The sequence below is a fragment of the Malurus melanocephalus genome, unplaced genomic scaffold, assembly GCF_030028575.1.
Source record: "Malurus melanocephalus ecotype Western Australia unplaced genomic scaffold, MMel_1.1 scaffold_26, whole genome shotgun sequence".
Lineage (NCBI taxonomy): Eukaryota > Metazoa > Chordata > Aves > Passeriformes > Maluridae > Malurus > Malurus melanocephalus.
In genome coordinates, this window is record NW_026623258.1 from 2,323,368 (window position 1) to 2,343,383 (window position 20,016).

The 20,016-nt window shown below is 37.6% G+C and overlaps 1 protein-coding gene across 1 annotated transcript in view; it reads left to right on the top strand.

Annotated features, from left to right (window-relative positions):
- Positions 1-17,939, top strand: part of APOB (apolipoprotein B) — a 37,317-nt gene extending 19,378 nt beyond the window's left edge. Inside the window, exons 22-29 of the mRNA XM_057390431.1 lie at positions 611-786; positions 916-1,103; positions 1,371-1,516; positions 3,253-3,629; positions 4,491-12,071; positions 12,864-12,978; positions 13,838-14,021; positions 15,065-17,939. Of these exons, the coding sequence (XP_057246414.1) occupies positions 611-786; positions 916-1,103; positions 1,371-1,516; positions 3,253-3,629; positions 4,491-12,071; positions 12,864-12,978; positions 13,838-14,021; positions 15,065-16,678 (10,381 nt within the window). The 3' untranslated portion in view covers positions 16,679-17,939. The remainder of the gene's footprint in view (positions 1-610; positions 787-915; positions 1,104-1,370; positions 1,517-3,252; positions 3,630-4,490; positions 12,072-12,863; positions 12,979-13,837; positions 14,022-15,064) is intronic.
- The last annotated feature ends 2,077 nt before the right edge of the window (positions 17,940-20,016 follow it).

Below are 20,016 nucleotides of genomic sequence, written 5' to 3' on the forward strand. Positions count from 1 at the left end.
CTTCCATGGAATTCTGTGATCTTGATGGTGCCCCAGGGAGTCTTTGTCTTTGCTGTTCATGTAGAATTGCCTCTGATATCAGTGGGAGCTTTGGACAGATGTCAGGGACCTCAATTCCCTTTCATTTGCACTAACATAATATCAGAAGTTTGCTCGAGTCAACAAAGTTACAGAGATATAAATGTGAATAAAGGAAAATGAAGCCCAGTGGCATAATATATTTTGTCAAGTGTTTTGTTTCTGTGTGATTCGTGGYTACAGTCTGTATCCTCAGTAGAGAATTCAGTTTGAGTAAGGCATTCAGAATTTAGTTCAGTTACAAATTTACCAGGAYAGGTACATATTTCCATCCTTTTCACTCTTATGAAATTAACACAGACTCATTACYGCGTGTATCTGCACAGTAGCATTATAATAGTCTACCACAGATTTTCCAAAATAACTAGCAGAAGCTGAAAATTTTAATTGAGTTAGAACAGTGTTTACAAGTTTTATTCAATCCAATTTGTTACAACATTTATTATGCCTTTGCTATAGATTTAAATGCTGAAACTACTGCTGAAAAAGTACAAATCAATATTATTATCAACATGTATTTTTTCTTTCACAGATATGCTGGAGTGGAAGAGGCACTGTTAAGAGGCACCATTTCTTTTCCTCGCCTGCAAACTGAACTTAAAAGTGAAGCATTGGTTAATTATTCACCAAACAAAGCCTATCTTCAGATCAGCTCAGCTGCAACAATTCATGGAAACTCAGTTTCAAAAAGAGTTCTTCTCAGATATGGTAAGGGCAAAAACATGATCCACGTACACAACCTATAAAATAAACCATATATTTATGTTGGTTTATGGTATATCTCAAAATAAGAATATTACTGATRTTACCCATTTCTTTTAAATTCTTTCTTTTCAGATGCTGAGAAAGTTGAGCTAGAGTGGAATTCAGGTGCCAGTGCTGCTGTGAAAAAAATGTCTTCTGCTTTCCCAGTTGACTTTTCAGACTACCCAAAAACTCTAAAGAAGCATGCCAACACCCTGCTGGACCGGAAAGTGGCTCACACAGACATGACACTGCGGCATATCGTATCACAGTTTATCGTGGTATGGTTTTCAACCTGCAGTTGATATTACGGCTGCACCACATAGCCCTGAGGAATTCTTATCTCCTCCATGGAAGCCAAAATAWGAACTTCTGTAAAATCACTCATCAGATTGAATAGGCTGTGTATTTCCAACTTTAATAGAACCAGTCTCTTTAGCAGATACCTAAAGCTCAGTATTTGGCTAGTTCAAAACACTTCCAGATAATTTTACTAGGAAGTCCTAAAACTTTTTATTTATTTTGAAAAACTTTTCTCCTCATTTCAGGCTACCAACACCTGGCTGCAAAAGTCATCGAAAGATGTCCCCTATGCCCAGACTCTGCAAGACAAACTAAGTGCACTGCAGGAATTGGACATTCAGAAACTTAACCTGCCTGTTATCACCATTCCTGAAGAACTYTTCCTGAAAAGGTAGGGAGTGAAACTGGGATAGTAACTCAGGAAACTGAAAGGTGTTTGTTCATATTTTTGTGTTATTTTRTTTTATTTTATCTTTATCAAACAGCATAAAATTGCTGTAAAATTAGCATAAAATTGGAAAAATAACAAAGAACTTTAAGGTCCAGGAAATGAAATTATATGGAGGAATTGGTGCATGTGTTTAATACAGATTTGTCTTCATGCAGTAAGTGAATAGATCCTGAAGTATTGYATTACATTATAAGGTGTACTGAACAAAAATGGACTTCAAGAGTCTTTAAGCCACAAACTACTGAAGCCATGTTTCTCATGGATTTGTATCCTGCATCCTTGCACACACTTTGGCCAWAACCCTCATAGCTCTACATAGAAATCATCTAATACGTTAAAAAGTTCCAAGGTGTAGGGTTAGACAAAAAAAAAAATAAGAGACTAAAAGTAGATAAATAGCATTATTCCACTGTTTCCAGGAAAATAGAGTCAGCCACTGTGGGTCTAAACTTTAAAATGCTCATGCACCTGTCAGAYTTTCTCTCATTATAGTTTGTAGCACATATTGTTCTTGTCACTATTGTTTATATCTCATTGCTGATTTGCCTTTGCACAAGAATTCAGGGAACAAGGTTGCTTGGTAATAACTTCAGAATACACCCATAGCTAACACTGTGATAAATAGAAACACAGCAGTGTAGTTTTCCCATGAGCTAGGGAAATATTGAAGGCTGAAGTGAATGTCAAGGATCACAGAGGCTTGTGTAAGACTGGATTCCAAAAATGAATGGAGAACTGGCCTGAGTTTTATATCTCTCAGATCTGTTTTTCCATGTATTAACTTTTATTGTGCTAATGTGATATTGCATGTTAATTAAACATATCTCTACTGYTGCCATTGTGTTCCTGAGCTAAGAAAGGAAGAAACTGCTTTTTCTCCTAGGGTTTTATCATCTGTGCTAATAATAATAATACAGTTTTTTTTTACTGCTTCTTTTGTGTAATTTTTAAAATATTTTAATGCAAAGGAAAGATTTCAGAAGTGTTTGTTTAATTTTCATCTTAGGATGAAGCTCTAAGTGTAAAAATTGAAGATTTTGCAAAATAAAAGACCAGTTAGRCAAAATGGAAAAGTATCCTTGCCAGCTTATTGTTCGTTCACAAATTAAGGCCAAGTTTCCTTCTGTTTTTGTCTTTGCRTAATTACACTTTTTCAGCCAACACKCCATTTTCCAGCCCTGGTCCCATGMTTAGATTTTTATTTCTCTTTATTCAAAATAAAAACAATGCTGAATAACTGGATGAAAGTTTTGAAATGCTTGTAATGAGAAAGATAAATTCTTAATAATTTAGATATTTGCCATGATTTCATACATTTCTATAAGAATGCATTACTTAACAAAAAAACAACATAACTGTTTTTCTAGTACTCAGCATCCCACAAGTGTGCCAGTGTTTTTGGAGGATTTTTTTTACTTGACCTACAAGTCTCTGTTTAKGAAATGAGAGGAAAAAACATTGAGAGAATTCTCTGATACCAAAAGTACTTTCAGTAAATTCTGATGAATGAGTGCATAAAAATGTTGATATTGATATTTCATCATTTCATTTCTCTCTAGAACTAATGTCAGCTCTTTGCTGCAAGCATGTATCATGGGCAAAGTAGGAAATCATGGAAGTTCCTGTATATACTTTATAAAATCACAGTTTCTAACTGGGTTGTCTTTATTTTTCAGTGAAGGCCGGATCAGATACAACTTCAATAAAAACAGTTTTGTAATTGATATTCCATTGCCGTTCGCGGGAAAATCATCCGATGAGATATGGATGCCGCAGACTGTTAAAACACCTCCTCTGGTGATGGAGTCCATGGGAATAAGTGTGCCATCACAGGAATACAGAATCCCAAGATTTACTGTTCCAAAATCCTACCCTTTCCGTGTGCCTTTGCTGGGCAAGTTAGAGGTCTCTGCTAACRTGTACAGCAACTATTACAACTGGACAGCCGCCTACACCGTGAGTAACAGCACCACGGAGAGAGCGACCGCYGTAAAGGCCACCTACAACACAAACGCTGATTCCATTCTTGAGCTGCTTTCCTACAGTGTGAAAGGTRAGAATGCTTGCTAATACTGCAATCTTTGCAAAACTACTTCAATAATTTTTTTTCTCATGTATCAGGTACAGCATGTTCTTTTGTCTGCACTTATTTAGAGACAGGYGTTGTGCAATCTCAATTCACTTTTCCTTTGTTTTTAAAGATGTTATGTGTGTGTTCATTCAGGCACTGAAGGTGAAGCCAGTTTAAATCTGTAAAGACTTTTAGATCCATATTTTCCTGGCTATTCCTTACTGAAGACAATGTCCTTCAAAACTGAAGGCATGATTCTACAAATGCTTGAGTAGCTGATAAGTCAAGTATAGGTGTACGTATATGCCCACAATTTATTTCTCAGTGTATTTGTGTATATATTAATTACCTTATCTTTTATCTATGTTCATATATTGCCATAAGGTGATATTTTTAAGTTGGTTCCCCTAAAATTGCAGTTTGGGTTCTYAAACTGCAAAAGGACAAACTGACTTAATTTTCTTCTAAACTCCTCACCATAACTGAGGCATGCTAAAGAAAACATTAAAATCCAGGAATGTTGGATATGTGTTATTCTTGAGTCCATCTTCTCGAGTTTAAATAATGATATGATTTTGTGTCATTTCACATTATTATATTTAGTAGAGTAGCGTAGAGACTTAATTTATTTGTAGTTCAAAAGTTTAGCTTCAAATAACAAAATAGGAGCCATATTTAGAGAAATTTTCAGTATTCACCAAAACACAGAGGCCTTTAAAACAAAATGGTATAACAGTAATTGCAATTCAAGCAGTAGCATAGAACTTCAGCCGAATTAGACAAGCACTTAAAGACAAAAAGATATAGAGACACCTACCATTTGTCTTCTTCTTCCTATTTCAGGTTCTGGTGAAGCATCATATAACAGAAATGGATTCATCTGTGCGTATGAAAATCACCTGGARCACAGACTCTTAACATCAGATTTTAAGCTGTCCGGCAGAAAGAGTTATGAACCTACTCCAGCTGCAAACTACACCTTATCTCTTACAGCATCAAGCACTCTGGGTCCTCTGCTTTCATTTTCCAGTGATATTGTTTCTGAAAAGATAAATAGCATGAATACCAATAACGTCAAAATGGAAGGGCAGCTGGAAGTGGCTTCTGTGTTTGCAAGAAGCATTTACACTCTGTCTACAACATACAATGAAAAGAGAAGGATTTTAGAAGGAAAATCAAATCTGAAACTGGACTCTTCTTACCTTCAGGCTACCAATCAGATGTCTGGCAGATACAGTGATGGTTCACTTTCCATTACTTCAGTTTCTGATGTRCAAAATGGACTATTGAAGAACACAGCTTCACTGAAGTGTGAAAACAGCCAGCTGAAAATGTCATCTGAAACCAGTGGGAGATATCGACAAACTGCAGGTGTCAATAATGTTGAAATCATTTTGTCAAAGAAGATGGCAGCACTTCGATCTGAGTACCACGCCACTTACAAGCAAATCCAGTATTATGCCCTGTTTGCAGGTTCTCTCRATTCCCAGGATCTTGTTTTCAACACTGATATCTCCCTAACTGATCAGAAGAATCGAGTTGCACATAAGTCATCATTCAATGTCAATCGGTACGGTCTGGCCAGCAGTGCCACCACCAATGTGCAGTTTAGTCCCTTGGCCATGCAGAGCGAAATGAATGCCAAGCTCGACACCTCTGGAGGCTCCATGTCRCTGTCCTCTTCCGGGCGCTATGGGAAAAACAACGCAAAGTTCAACGTGGGYGGAAGAGTGAGCCTAGCAGAAGTGACTCTGGGAAGTGAATATCAGAGTACGGTTCTGGGTATGGAYAACAAACATGTTTTAAACTTCAGGGTTAATAGAGAAGGACTCAAGTTTTCAAATAATTTGCAAGGATCATTCAAAGACATTAAGTTGGAGTACACCAATGATTTGAATATTCCAGGCTTATCCTTAACATTTGCCTCAAAGTTAGACAACAGCTTCAGTTTTGACAAGTTCCACAAACATGTTTTTGACCTTCAACTGGAGCCTGGCTCCCTTACAGCTAAACTGAGCAATAATCTTAAATACACTAAAACAGAAGTTTCCAACAAAGCAGAATTCCTTCTTGAGCCTYTGAATATGAACTTGGCTGGCAATGTCAGAGGAGCCCATGGAGCAAATGAAATAAAGCACACCTACACCCTTGCCTGTGCTGGTCTGACTGCAGAGTTGAAAACAGACACCGTGGCAAACRTTCAAGGTGCAGCAGTGAGTCACAGAGTACATGTGGATGTGGCAGGACTTTCTTCCTCAGTTACCATGAACACAAACTGTGACTCCAAACCCCTCCGTTTCAGCAACACTGTACGTTCCACCATGGCCCCATTTGTCATCACTGCTGACATACACACCAATGCTAATGGAAAGCTGGTTGCAATGGGTGAGCACACGGGAGACCTGTACAGCAAATTCCTGTTCAAAGCAGAGCCTCTTGCTTTCACCTTCTCCCATGATTACAGAGGGTCTACCAGTCACAGCTTGAAGTCAAGAGGAAGGTACACTACGCTGCTTGACAATAAAGTTCATATGCTTTTTACTCCATCAGAGCAGTCAAGTGCTTGGAAATTGAAAAGTCAGCTGAACAATAATGTATATTCACAAGATTTCAGTTCTTACAATAATCCAGAAAAGATCGGTGTGGAACTTAATGGAAGAGCTTTGGCAGATCTCTCAGTAATGGACACGTCAGTCATGCTACCATTAACATCTGAAGAAGTTAATTTAATTGATGTCTTGGGTCTCAGGAACAGCGTATCAGAGCCTCAAGAATTCAGCATCTCTGCCTTTCTGAAGTATGACAAAAATAAAGATATGCATGTTATTAGCCTACCCTTCGTGGAAAATTTGCCAGTTTACTTTGAAAAACTCAGAGGCACCACTCTATCTACACTGCAGGCCGTACAAAGTTACCTGAAGAACATAGACATAGAACAACACATGAGAAAATACAAGGCAACTTTGGACAGATTGCCACAGGACATCAATGACTACATGGACAAATTAGATATCAAAGGCAAAATTAGCAGCATGAAAAATAACTTTGTTGCTTTCACAAAGGACTACAGAATAACATCTGATGATCTCCAAATTATGCTGGAAAAAGCCATGGACATCCTTCAAGAAATATTGTCTCAGCTGCAGATCTATCTGATACAAATTGAGCAATACATCAAAGAGTGCTGTGAACAATACGACATTAAAGCACTTATTGTGCAGCTTCTTGAACAAATAGTTGAAACAATGACAGCTCTAGATAACAAATATCAGGTAAGAACAACTGTAATCAACATCATTGAAAAATTGCGGGTTCTTTTCCGACAATATGATCTTAACAAAATCGGAAGCAGCACTTTGGCTTGGATTAAAAATCTTGATGATGAGTATGAGATTACTGCTAAATTACAAGAAAACCTAGAACAAATCAAGATTCAGATTCAGAATATTGATGTCAGAAGCATTGTGGAAAATTTGAAACAACAGATTAAAGCGTTTGATGCTAAAGAATGTTTAGAGAAAATTAAGCGTTCTTTGCCAATCAAAAAAATTAATGAAATTCTTGAACAAATCAAAGACTTTATTCTAAATTGGATAGAGGAATATGAAGTATCTGAGAAGATCAGCGCTTTCCGTGGTCGTCTGCACAAACTGATTGTAAAATATGAAATTGATAAGCAGGTATATTTTTTAATTGACAGAATGATAGAACTGCTTAAACAGTACAGAATAAAAGAAACTATCCAGAAACTGACCATCTACCTGCAAAATATCGATGTGAAGTCATGCTTTGATAAAGTTGTTTCTTTTGTTGATGATGCTGTCAAGAAAGTACAAACCTTTGATTATGAAAAGATGATAAAGCAAGTCAACAAGTTCCTTGACGTGGTCATTAAAAAGCTTAAGGCTTTTGACTATGACCAGTTTGTTGATGACRCGAATAAAAAAATTCAAGAAGTGACCCAGAAAATAAATGAGGAACTCAGAAATCTAGAACTTCCACAGAAAGCAGAAGCACTGAAACAGTATTTAAGAGATTTTAGATCTGTGATTTCAAAATACATGGAAAAAGTAAAGGACATGGAACTTGCTGCAATAATTAACTGGCTGAGGGAGCTCATAGACTCGACAACATTTGCCAATCTCAAAGCCAAGGTAAATGAACATCTGGAAGACCTGCGAGAGAGGATTTCTGAAATGGATATTTCCCAGGAATTCGAGTGGTGTCTTCAGAAGATAAGCCAGCTCTACAATTCTGTTGTTGTATATATTTCTGATCAATGGAACACAGCTTCTAAAAAAATCGTTGCGTGGGCTGAAGAATATGACCTAAAGAATTGGGCTGAAAATTTAAAACAGTTTGTTGAAACTGGATTTAGAGTTCCTGAAATCAGGACTGTTATAGTTACTATACCTGCCTTTGAGGTTAGTCTCCRAAGTCTTCGGGAAGCAACATTTCAAACCCCAGAATTCATTGTCCCACTGACTGATCTCCGTATCCCCTCCTATGAGATCAATGTTAAGAGATTAAAGAACATGAAAATCCCGATGAAATTTACTACCCCAGAATTTAAAATTCTAAATACCTTTCAAGTTCCTTCCTTTACAATTGACTTGATTGAGATTAAGCTTCTGATTGTAAAAACAATAGACAAATTTATGTCTGATGGATTTCAGTTGCCATCTATCGATTTGTATTTGAAAGATCTGAAGATGAGAGATATGCCATTTTCCGACATTTCCTTCCCAGAAATACGAATGCCTCAGATTCAAATACCAGAATTATTGATTCCAAAGCTAAATCTAAATGAGTTCCAGATTCCTGAGATGAAGATACCAGAGTTCCAGTTCCCACGTATCCCACACACTGTGACTGTCCCTACATTTGGCAAATTGTCCGGTGCTTTCAGAGTCACCTCTCCATTCTTCACACTGTCTACACAAGCTGAGCTTCGTAACACTACAACATCTGCAAACAGTCCAGAATTTGTGACCTCCATTTCGGCTCAAACAACATCCAAATTAGACTTCCTAGTTTTTAGTGTTATTGCAGATTCACGTCTCCTGGCCCCTGACATGAAGCAGCTGAACCTTAAAAATGCCATGAAAGTCAACCATAGGTTCCTTACAGTTGATCACAGCAATGAAGTGGTATTTTTAGGGACTTCAGTAGAAGGTGAAGCTGAAACTAGAGCAAACCTACACACAAAGAAAAATTCAGTAGCGCTCCAGAATAATTTAATGGTCAAGCTGCAAAGAAAAATTTGGATGCAGAGTGGAACGGCGTATTCCCACAGACTGAATATTCCACAGGCTGATTTCTCCAGCCAGGCTGATCTGGTCAATAACATGACAACAGAGGTGGAAGCAGGATACATATCATTTACTTCTGCTGGTAAAGGAAACTGGAAATGGGCCTCACCTAATTTCTCAGATGAAGGCACTCATGATTCACGTGCCACTTTCAAGGTTGAGGGCCCCAGTATTACATTTTCTGCCACCAACAGAATAAATGATAAGTACCTGAAAGTCAACCAAGCTTTGAGATATGAATGTCATTCCTTAATGTCTGCAACACTTCAGATTCAGTCTGAAATGGAGTCACAGCGTGTGGGGCGTAGCATTCTGAATGTAAAAGGCACAGGAGAGCTTCTGGAAATGGCAATAGAATTAACAGGCTCTCACAATGCTCGTCTCCATGGACGGATTACTGGAACTGTAAACAATGAACTTTCCTTCTTGGCAAAGCCTTCTGAAATTCGTCTTTCAACAAACAATGATGGAAATGTGAAAATCAGCTTCCCAATGAAACTGACTGGCAAAATTGACTTTTTGAATAACTATGGATTTGCCCTCAGTTCTTCTGTTCAGCAGGTCCACTGGCAAGCTACTGGAAGGTTCAATCAGTACAGATATTCCCATAATATGTCTGCTGGCAGCAATGAAGACAGAATTGAAGCTCATGTCGAAATGAATGGAGATGCCAACCTGGACTTCTTAAACATTCCTCTAAGCATTCCTCAGATTCAGATTCCCTACACTGGAATGAAAACACCTCAGGTAAAAGATTTTTCACTGTGGGAACAGGTAGGCCTGAAGGAATTCTTGAAGACAACAAGACAATCCTTTGATTTAAATTTTAATGCTCAGTATGAGAAGAACAAAGACATGCATGCAATCCCACTTCCTTTAGCAAAAGTACATGAAGTACTTAATAAAAACATCCTTTTGTTCAACAAGCATTTTGAGAAAGGGAGAAATGTAGCTTTAGATTTTCTTACGAAGTCTTACAATGAAGCCAAAACAAAACTTGACAAATACAAAATACAAACATCACTGAACAAAATACCTCGGACCCTCAAGATTCCAGGATATACCATTCCAGTTGTGAATATTGAAGTTGCTCCTTTCACTGCTGAGATGCCAGCCTTTGGTTTCACGCTCCCAAAAGAAATAAGCACAAGAGGGTTCACAGTCCCAATTATTGGCTTTTCAGTTCCATCTTACACACTAGTCGTACCTTCTCTTGAGCTTCCAGTCCTTCATATCCCCCAGGACCTGCGCACTCTAAAGCTTCCTAGATTCAGAATCAACAGCTCAGGAAACCACATCTTAGTTCCTGCCATGGGTAACCTCACTTGCGACTTCTCATTTAGATCCAGTGTGATCACTTTAGCTGCAAATGCTGGGCTGTTCAATCAGTCAGATATTGTTGGACATGTCAGTGTCTCATCCTCTTCCGTCGTTGATGCACTGCAGTTTAAGCTGGATGGTTCGACAAGTTTGACAAGAAAAAGGGGATTGAGGCTGGCCACAGCATTGTCCCTGAGTAATAACAAATATCTARGAGGAAACCATGATAGCACTATCACCCTCTCAAAGAGGATCATGGAAGCTTCAGTGACAACAAATATAGAAGYTGATACACCAGTTTTGAAAATGAATTTCAGCCAAGAACTTTCTGGTAATACAAAATCTAAACCCACTCTTTCCTCAGGGATAAAGTTAACCTATGATTTTAATACTCCCAAATATGGTACCAGTGCTAAGGGAGAAATTGCTCACAGATTTGCTTTAGAGAGCCTTTCACATTACATATCAGTAGAATCTGCTACAACTGGGGATATTGATGGGGTATTTTACACTGGAAATGCCTTTTCTGGAAGTTTGGACCATGAAGCAAATGCCTATCTGAATGCTAATGGAGCTCGGTCATCCCTCAAGTTTGAGGCCCACTCTAAAGCAGATGGACTCTGGATCATGGAAATCAAAGAATTACTTGCAGTTGAAGCATCTACCCGTCGTGTTTATGCAGTCTGGGAGCACATTGGGAAGAACTATGCACAATATACATCTCGTTTCACTACAGCRGGCACTCAGAAATGCAAAGCAACCTTAGAGCTGGCTCCTTGGGACATATCAGCAGMTCTTCAGATTCAAGCCACTCAGCCAAATCCCTACCTGGGCATGGCATCAGTTAATCAGGTTGCTGAAGTGAAAATCAGTCCTGCAAACCAGAAAGCTGGCTGGAAGGGTGAAGGCCAAATTCACTCATTATCTCTCAGTCATGATATGCAGTTATCAAATGAAAAATCAGAGGCAAAATTTTTAATTTCTGGGTCTTTGGAAGGGTACATGGGCTTCCTCAAAATCATAAAGTGTCCCATTTCTGAGAAGAGYTTGTGGGATATCTTGAAGCTGGACGTCACTACCAGTGCTGACAGGAAACAGTACTTGAACGGTTCGGCATCCCTTGTGTACACCAAGAGTGAAGATGGTTATGTTTTCCCCATTCCTGTGAATAAGCTGACCGATGGTTTCACTGTGACTATTCCTGAGTTACAMCTAAAGGCTCCAAGCCCAGTTCTCAGCACTCCAGAGTTCAGCCTTCCTTTCACCACTCTGCAGGTCCCRGCGTACACCATCGACTTGCGCAACATAAAAGTTCCACAGACACTGAGCACAATGCCATTTGATGTCCATTTACCCACACTGCCAAAACTAAGATTCCCCAAAGTGGATGTAGGTGCAGATTATATTACATTAGAAAAATATAAAATGCCATTTTTTGAATTGACAATACCTGAATACCAAATTACTGTCTCTCAATTCACTCTACCCAAGAGTGTTTCGATTGGTAGTTTCTCTGTTGATCTGGATGAAGTAGCTAATAAAATTGCAGATTTTGAACTGCCTACAATTACAATTCCTGAACAGAGAATTGAGATCCCCCCTCTGAAAATATCCTTGCCTGCTGGAATTTACATCCCATCATTTGGTGCCTTGACTGGATCTTTCAAAATTGCTTCCCCTGTGTACAATGTCACCTGGAAAACAGACTTGATAAATAAGAAGGACTCTTTTGAACATTCCATTGACTCTACCTGCAGCTCAACATTGCAATTCCTGGAATATGACCTGAGCGGTAAGACATTAAAATTCCATATGCCATGATTTTGGTGGGGGGAAAAAATGCAGACCAGGCTTTTTCAGATCTATTTTTTTCCCAGGGCTTTGCATATGAAGGTGTTTCAATTTAGCATTGATAYTAGATGACACTTCTTTTATCAGCAGCAGCATTTTTTCATAAATTACTATCAGGGTCTCAGTCACCCCAAAGGCTAATGACTATATATATGTGTATATATGTATTTCATATATATATATATAATTGCATAGTGAGAAAAAATGGGAAATATCTCTTATCTGTGTATCAGAATTGATTGTGAACAGCAGAACATTCACCCATTACTAACGATAATACATGTAAAGGAGAGAAGGCAGGCTGACATTTCAACTTTTTCAGATAAAGAAACACCTAWCTTTTTCCTTAGGAACTAAACAGATCTGATTTCAAAAATTTTTTTCAAGCCARAAAACTGGAGTCCCATATAGCATTGAGTTCTAGACTTTATAATAATACRAAAAATATAGATCAGAATAAAATTCTACACTCTCAAAAAATTGGAATCTCAACTTATTACGTGTGTTAATGCAAAATGTCATGTCCATGTTGAGATTGAATGTGAATTTTAAAATGCTCCAGTTGAACAAATGTTTTCAGATCTTTTTACTTGGGACATTATGGACATTCAGCTTCTTGAAGCATAATTTGGCATACCAGTGAAATACCTCACAATTGGCCACCTAACGTACAACAGGGTAAGTATTTTCTATTATCTGTTGGTAACACACATATTTGAAATCTTTTTCGCAGTTGTTTCAAACTTCGAATACAAAGAAAACGTGTTTGTTATGAAGACAACTGGCAGCTTTTCCCATCGTGATTTGAGTGCAAACTACAAGGAAGTTCTGACTCTTTCAGGAATTAGGTAAAGATTTGCTCTAATAATATAATTTATAATAGACATAATTGCCAATGGTATGTCATTGCTTTGATCTCTAATGCCTCAAGAYGCTTTGCTGYATTTAATAAGAACCTGCGTATCYACCCCATCATTATTGTTGTGACTTTTTCCCTCTCAAGGTAACTTAAAAGCTGTTCCCTCTCAGGGGTTCTAGAACAGCTTTTCTCACCAGCCCCATGTCAGAAAACCACTGAGATGTAAATTCAGTATTTTATAATCAGAGCAGTTCCAGATCTGACCATTACATATCAGTTGTTTTGGTTTTTTTTCCCACTTGGTCACCACAAGCCACCATAGAGAATTTTTATTCACAAGTGCCCATGACAGTGATTAGACTTGGCTCTCTTGCTGCCTRTTTTGTTCTGCAAGTGTTGTGTAGATACATGCAAGGGGCAGAATCTGTGAAGGCAAGTACAAATGCAGATAAAAAGTAGTGCTTATATTTGTGTTGATCAGAAAACTGCAGTTTGTAGAAAACTATAGAAAGCTGACAGTGGTACATCTATAGATTTTGTTTTGCTGCCCTAATTTACTGAAAATTCTCAACAAATTAAATACAGTTTTTTCTAAAACAGGAAAACTGGGGTGACATGAAGATTTGAATGTTTCAGGCTAAAATCTAAGAAATGTGGGTAGTAAAACCTACGTTTTATTTTCACAATAAAAGCATTGTTTGCATATATATATATATGTGTGTGTGTGTGTGTGTGTGTGTGTGTGTGTGTGTGTGTGAGAAAATATAGGTGGTGCTATGTTCAGACATACAGCCCTGGGCTTGTGCTTTGTTCATTGCTTCATAGCTGTGTATTTACTGTGGTTGCAGAGACACGGAGGACATTATGTCCCTAGATATCATCAGCCCAACTTTCACAGATGTTCATGTGCGTTACCAAGAGAATGCAAAGAAATCATTTGGCTCAATATCCTCACCCTCAGCTGGGACCCTTGCTTATATCGTTGAACAGGATGGTGAAGTTCTCGTTGCCAGGGTTTACTACCAACCTCAGGTAAGCTTGATAYGAACAATAAAATGTAAAAATGTTTTGTGTGGTCAGAGGAAAAGTTCCCTTTTAAATTTTGTGTGTATTTATCTTGAGATATAAATTAACCACCAAATAATAAATATACTATCAGTAATTCAAGGTTTTATTTCCTACACTGGCCTTTMCAGTACTAAAAGTAATATCTGTGTGAAGAGGTGTTTTCAGCTCCTTCATACAGTTATTTTTTTCATCTGCTATGGTCAAGAAGGCACACCCACTGAAAGTGAACAAAAAAAGTCAGTTTTAGATAAGCTACCCATCAGTTTTAATGGGCAGACATCAGGCTATTTGCAATTACTGCATAAGTGACCCTTATAAGAATAAGGCCACTGGAAGAGGTCAGAMCATCTGTGAAGTCCTTTTTAATCCATCAATATGTTACAATACGTGCTCTTATTATTGGAATGCTACAATAATTKCAGAATTAAAATCTTACTTTCCAAAATGATACACTAATTTAGGGTCCACAAGAAACTCATAATTCACTATTTGCTAGAAAAATAGAAAAACTATACATGTAAATATATTCTCATTTGAGGATTTATTAACTACTCTGAGTAATTCTCTAAATTGTCTCATTTATTTAAATTATTACAAAATTAAATACTCTATTTTCATATTAAAAAATGTTTTTTGAATTAAGTTTAACTGATTTCAGAAATGAGTAGAAGGCTCATTTTCCTAAGTAACTCACCTACCTTATGAGACATGAAAGGCATTTAATACAAAGGAAGGAAAAATCTTGTTTGCAGTCAGATTTTAAAGAAGACCAGACTAAGTTATGTTCTAGTCTTGCTGTTTAAAGAAGCTTGAAGTAGCTTGGTACAAGATAATTTCTTCCAATACCTTTCAAGAAGAGAGCAAACAGACAGCAAACAGACAGTGGACAAAAAAAWTGGAGAGTGCTTGTCCTTAATATATGATAAAATTAAAGACGCAACAATGAGAATATTGAAATACGCTCATAAGTAATACTGGAGTTTTCTTATCCTGTTTTGTATTTTCAGTCTGCTCCTCAGAAGGACATTGACATAGTAAAAGGTGAGATATCCCTCAAGGAACCTGAGCAGATTCAAATGAAATTGAACTGGAATGAGGATGCTGCCAAAGATTTGCTGTTGGGTCTGAAAGAAAGAGTGCCTAAAATGACAAATGCAGTCTATGGGTACGTTAACCGCTACCATAAAGAGTATATGGGACTGGAAATTGGTGCTGCCACCTTAAAGATGAAGAACATCATGCAGAATAATGCTGAAAAAGCTTACACTTTTGCTGCAAAACAAATAGATGAAATAGATGCTCAGCTTCGCACAGCCGCCAATGAGGCCTCAGACAAATATCAGGAGCTGAAGTTCAAAGCTAAACGTCTTTATCGGAGAGCAGCAGATCAGGCTGAGCAGTTTGACTATCAAAGAATAAAAACAAAACTTTTGGAGGTTTTAATTGCCGTAATTGAAGAGTACCACCAGAAAATAAAACACGTCATTGACTCAGCCACTGAGTTCCTGAAAACCACAAAATTCCAGGTGCCTGGGCTGTCTGAAAAGTACAGTGGTGCAGAAATATACCAGATGACTACGGAGAAGGTAGCAAAAAGTGCTGATTTATGCCTWTCAAAACTTCAGGAGTACTTTGATGCCTTGATTGCAACTATCAATGACCTGGAAGTCAGACTTCCTGCTTCTGAAACAATCCTGAGAGGCCGTAATGTACTTGACCAAATTAAAGAAATGCTGAAAGATTTGCAGGACAAAATCAGGMAGACCTTTGCTACTCTTCAGGAGGCCGACTTTGCAGGGAGGCTGAAGCAACTGAAACAAGTAGTGCAACAAGTTTTTCAGAAGGTAGAGGAAATGGTTAGAAGCTTGCAATCCAAAAATTTTGAGGACATCAAAGCCCAAACACAGCAGCTGTACAAAGCTGCAATGGCTTCAGATTTTGCACAGAAACTGAGATCCTTGACAAAAGATGTTAAAAAATACATTGCTCAGTTCAAAGACTTTAGCCAGAAGACAATCCAGAACCTCTCAGAAAAGCTGCACCAGCTGCTCMTCTACGTAAAGTCGTTGCGGGAGGAATATTTTGACCCAACTACACTTGGACTGTCAGCGAAATATTATGAGGTGGAAGACAAGGTACTTGGATGGCTGAAGGAAATGATAGATCTTCTTGTGGATTGGCACAAGTCATTTGTTGGAGATCTTGCTAACTCTGTTGCACGCCTGACAGACCAAGCAAGAGAATTGGTGGAAATCTACAGCCAGGAATATTATGACCTTATAACTGATGCTGAAGGAAAAGGAAGACAGAAGATCATGGAACTCTCATCTGCTGCTCAGGAAAAAATCCGATATTGGTCTGCAGCTGCTAAGAGGAAAATCGATGAACATAACAAGCAGCTCAAAGAGAAACTGCGGGAGATCTATGGGCAGCTCAGTCAGTCCCAAGAAAAGCTAATCAGTGTAGCCAAAAGGTTAATTGATCTAACTGCAGAAAATTACTCTGCTTTCCTGCAATACATCTCAGAGCTTCTTCGTTGGCTTGAGCAAGTAACAGCTGAGAGCGTAAAGCCGTACGTAACCGTTGGTCAGGGAGAACTTAGAATAAAGGTGCCCATGTGAATGACAGTCAATTTACCAAATGCCCCAAAAACACAGACAGGCACTCAGAAATAAAGTGGAAATGGCACACATACTGATTCAGCAAGGCATTGAGAAGGGTTCCAGGAAATGGAAAGAAATGCAACGATTCACTGGTGAACAACTTGACACTGAACAAGTGAGTCCTCAGGAGATTATGGAAAACGTACAGCAGCACATGAACACCTGAATGGGTGTGTAGAACAGGAGAAGAAACAAGTTTGTACCAAGATCTATTTAAATATAGCAGCAATCAGTATACTGGAGCTTCAGGTAGATATGTTTGAATCTGAATTTGTAAATGAAAACTTAATAATCTACACTAGGTTATTTTAATAAGCTTAATAAGCCAATAAATGAGTTCTTTATTACATTTTTGTGTCATTCATTGCAACTACTTTTACTTGGATCCTAAGGCTTAATCCAACAGTTTTCAAGGTCAATGGGAAGTCTTTTCTCTGATTTCACAGTATGTTGGATCAAGTCAATAATGTGCAATGCATGTTGTAAATAGTCACAAAARCTATGGAATACATGGAATAAACAGGTTTTAAGATAAAGGTCACATTCATAAGCCAGTTGAAGGAAGACTTGAAAACACATCTAATTCYCAGCATAGAAATGCCTTCATAGACAAGTAAGGAAAAGAGCATGTATCAAAATATGAATTTAAAAAATTATAAATTCTGAAAATTACATCAAAAAATTAATATTATCATAGAAATATAAACATATGTAGAAACCTGACTCCTGGAAAATTGCAGATAATAGTACAAAGGTTTTCTTAATAAAATTTAATTTATGCCTGTATCAGTTTTCAGACAACTATGCCAAGAATTTTGGATGGGTTTTCTTTCTACTGGCTAATTTATATTTCAGAAATACAGGGTTTTCTCACCTGTTTCCCCATGATATTTCTGGTTTCACTTTAAATTGTCTATCTTTTACTTATTGTGAGTTTAGTCAAGTGTCAAAGTTTCACAGACATTATTTTGTATGATGGGAGTCAAAAAGTTTTCCCCTCCTAAGCTGAAGCCTAGACCATTTCAATGAATTCTCAGTTTAAAGATGAATTTAAAGCATGTTGAAGAAGTCACTTTCAAAATGAAAACTATATGCTGACCTGCAATTGTGTACTTACAGCTGTTGGATTACTATATAGACAGTCCTAGAGAAATGCATGGTCAGGCTGAAATAATGTTGCCTCTTTCAGAATAAACTTTTTGACAAACAACACTAGAAATTTTGTGCACATGTCTCTTTTGATACAATCAAGTTCATTCTGTAATACRTCTGTTGCTTGTTCATTAATGGGAAAACAGAGAATCCTTTTTCATACCATGGTAGGAGTGAGTACATACATCAAGCAATGGCGCACCAAGATTTTAATATCCCTATTGATAGGTATATTATTATATTATTTAAACAACTTTGCCAGTAATGATTCTTATCAGATAAGATAAGAATGCTTTAAGCATTAAATCAGAACCCCACAAGTATGGTAGTATACACATACCTGTCTAGCTGTCAGCAGGTGGGCATCTCTTAGAAAGTAAGCTAAACCCATTTTCTCTTCAGAGMTTTCAGCCATCACAATTACAGCAAAAAAAATCTCAAAATAAGAGATGGAATAGTCACCTGTGAACAATAAAATAAGTTGTGATTCTTCATAGAACCGATCTGCATATGTCGCCCTGCCTGGGGAAACCAAAGGTATAAAAATCCCTGTTTACATGTTCTACTGAGTATCCCAATAAAAAAGATGTTGTCTGCAGAGCCCTTTCACCTTCATTCACAAGGAAACTGAAGCCTATGGGTCATCTGATCTTTATTGGATGTCAGATTGCACAACAYATTTCCCTGAATTTCACAAATATTTAAGCTCAACCAGATTTCAAACACTGACTGTTGCTTCCCTTCATCATGACAAACAGTCCTGTGAAACAAAGTACAATAGAATAAATTATAACAGTTATGGGAGAAGAGAGATTTAAAGTTTKGTTTGTTTTCTTTTGTTTTCCCCCTCATGGCTATTTATTTCTGTCCATCATCCATCATTCTTGGAAGGATTATAAAAGCTAAAAAAGTACTTRCTTATAAGGAATGGGTTAACTGAATAATAAATACGCCAAATAGCATAAATACTGGCTCTTATTGGCAAGAGTGAAGCTTCCCAAGGGCAAACACAATAGTTTGCACACTAAWCTGTGGTTAGAGGTTACAGGAGATTTCCAAGTCACACTGCAGCATTGCTGCCAATTGGATTAAAGCTCTCAACCCTGTAATGGATGTGCCATCTTTCAGTCGTCCCACAGTTGGTCTGGGGAGGGCCTGGAAGCAGAACATTGCTCTCAAAAGTGATCTTACAGGAACTTAGCTRTTTTGTAAATCCCCACACCACAGAGGTCTCAAGCACCCCTTTGAAACTCGGGCAATATTTTGACACAGGAAAAACATTTTGTTTATGTTTGTGTTGTGCATCCCAAAGCACACACAACCAGGTCACACTTTAATTTCCATTCMTTTTCCTCTCGTTTGATTGTTATTACTGTTTTCTTTTGGGATCCAGAGAATTTTAGCCTTATTTTCCATGTAGCATGTTGCAGAAATATAGACAAAGCCACAATTATTCAAACTGTATTGCAATTCATTACACTTATGAAATGTTTACAATATAATAATTTGTAATATTATTAGGTCTACTTTGGCCTCTTTTCAGTCTAGTTTATATAATAGGAAATATTCTATTTCATTAAATCGAACTGAGTGGGAGATAACAGGGAATCAGCAGCTATTTGGAGCTCAGTGACACTGCTTCTTTTCTTTTTTTCTCTTTTTTTCTATAGTCTTCATCATCTGAATGCTCATAAATGCCAGAGGGGCTTTTCTTCATAATTTACAGCAGGTATCAGACACAGAGCAGAACTGGTTGTAAAAGTTTAATTACRTGAAACATTTTAACAAGAAATTGAGAGAACAATATGCCCTGCTCTAACTAAGTGATTGTAGAAATAACATTGACAAGAAACGTGTGTGTTCCTAAATGAAAAACTTTTGCAGACGTAGGACAACAAAAATGTTCCAGAATTTTAGATTATGCAACCAACTAGAGCTGATCTTTTATTAAGTGGTTTAAAAGCACATGCATGGTTTGCTGCATATACAGAGATTCTACACGCTTATCCACATCCATACACACCATCATCCACCTCTGGCTCAAAATTGTGCTATTGATACTTTTAGAGCAACTGCCATTAGGGCCTACTGATACCTTTCAAAATTTATATTAAAATATTTAGTTGTTCAGTAAGTAACACCAA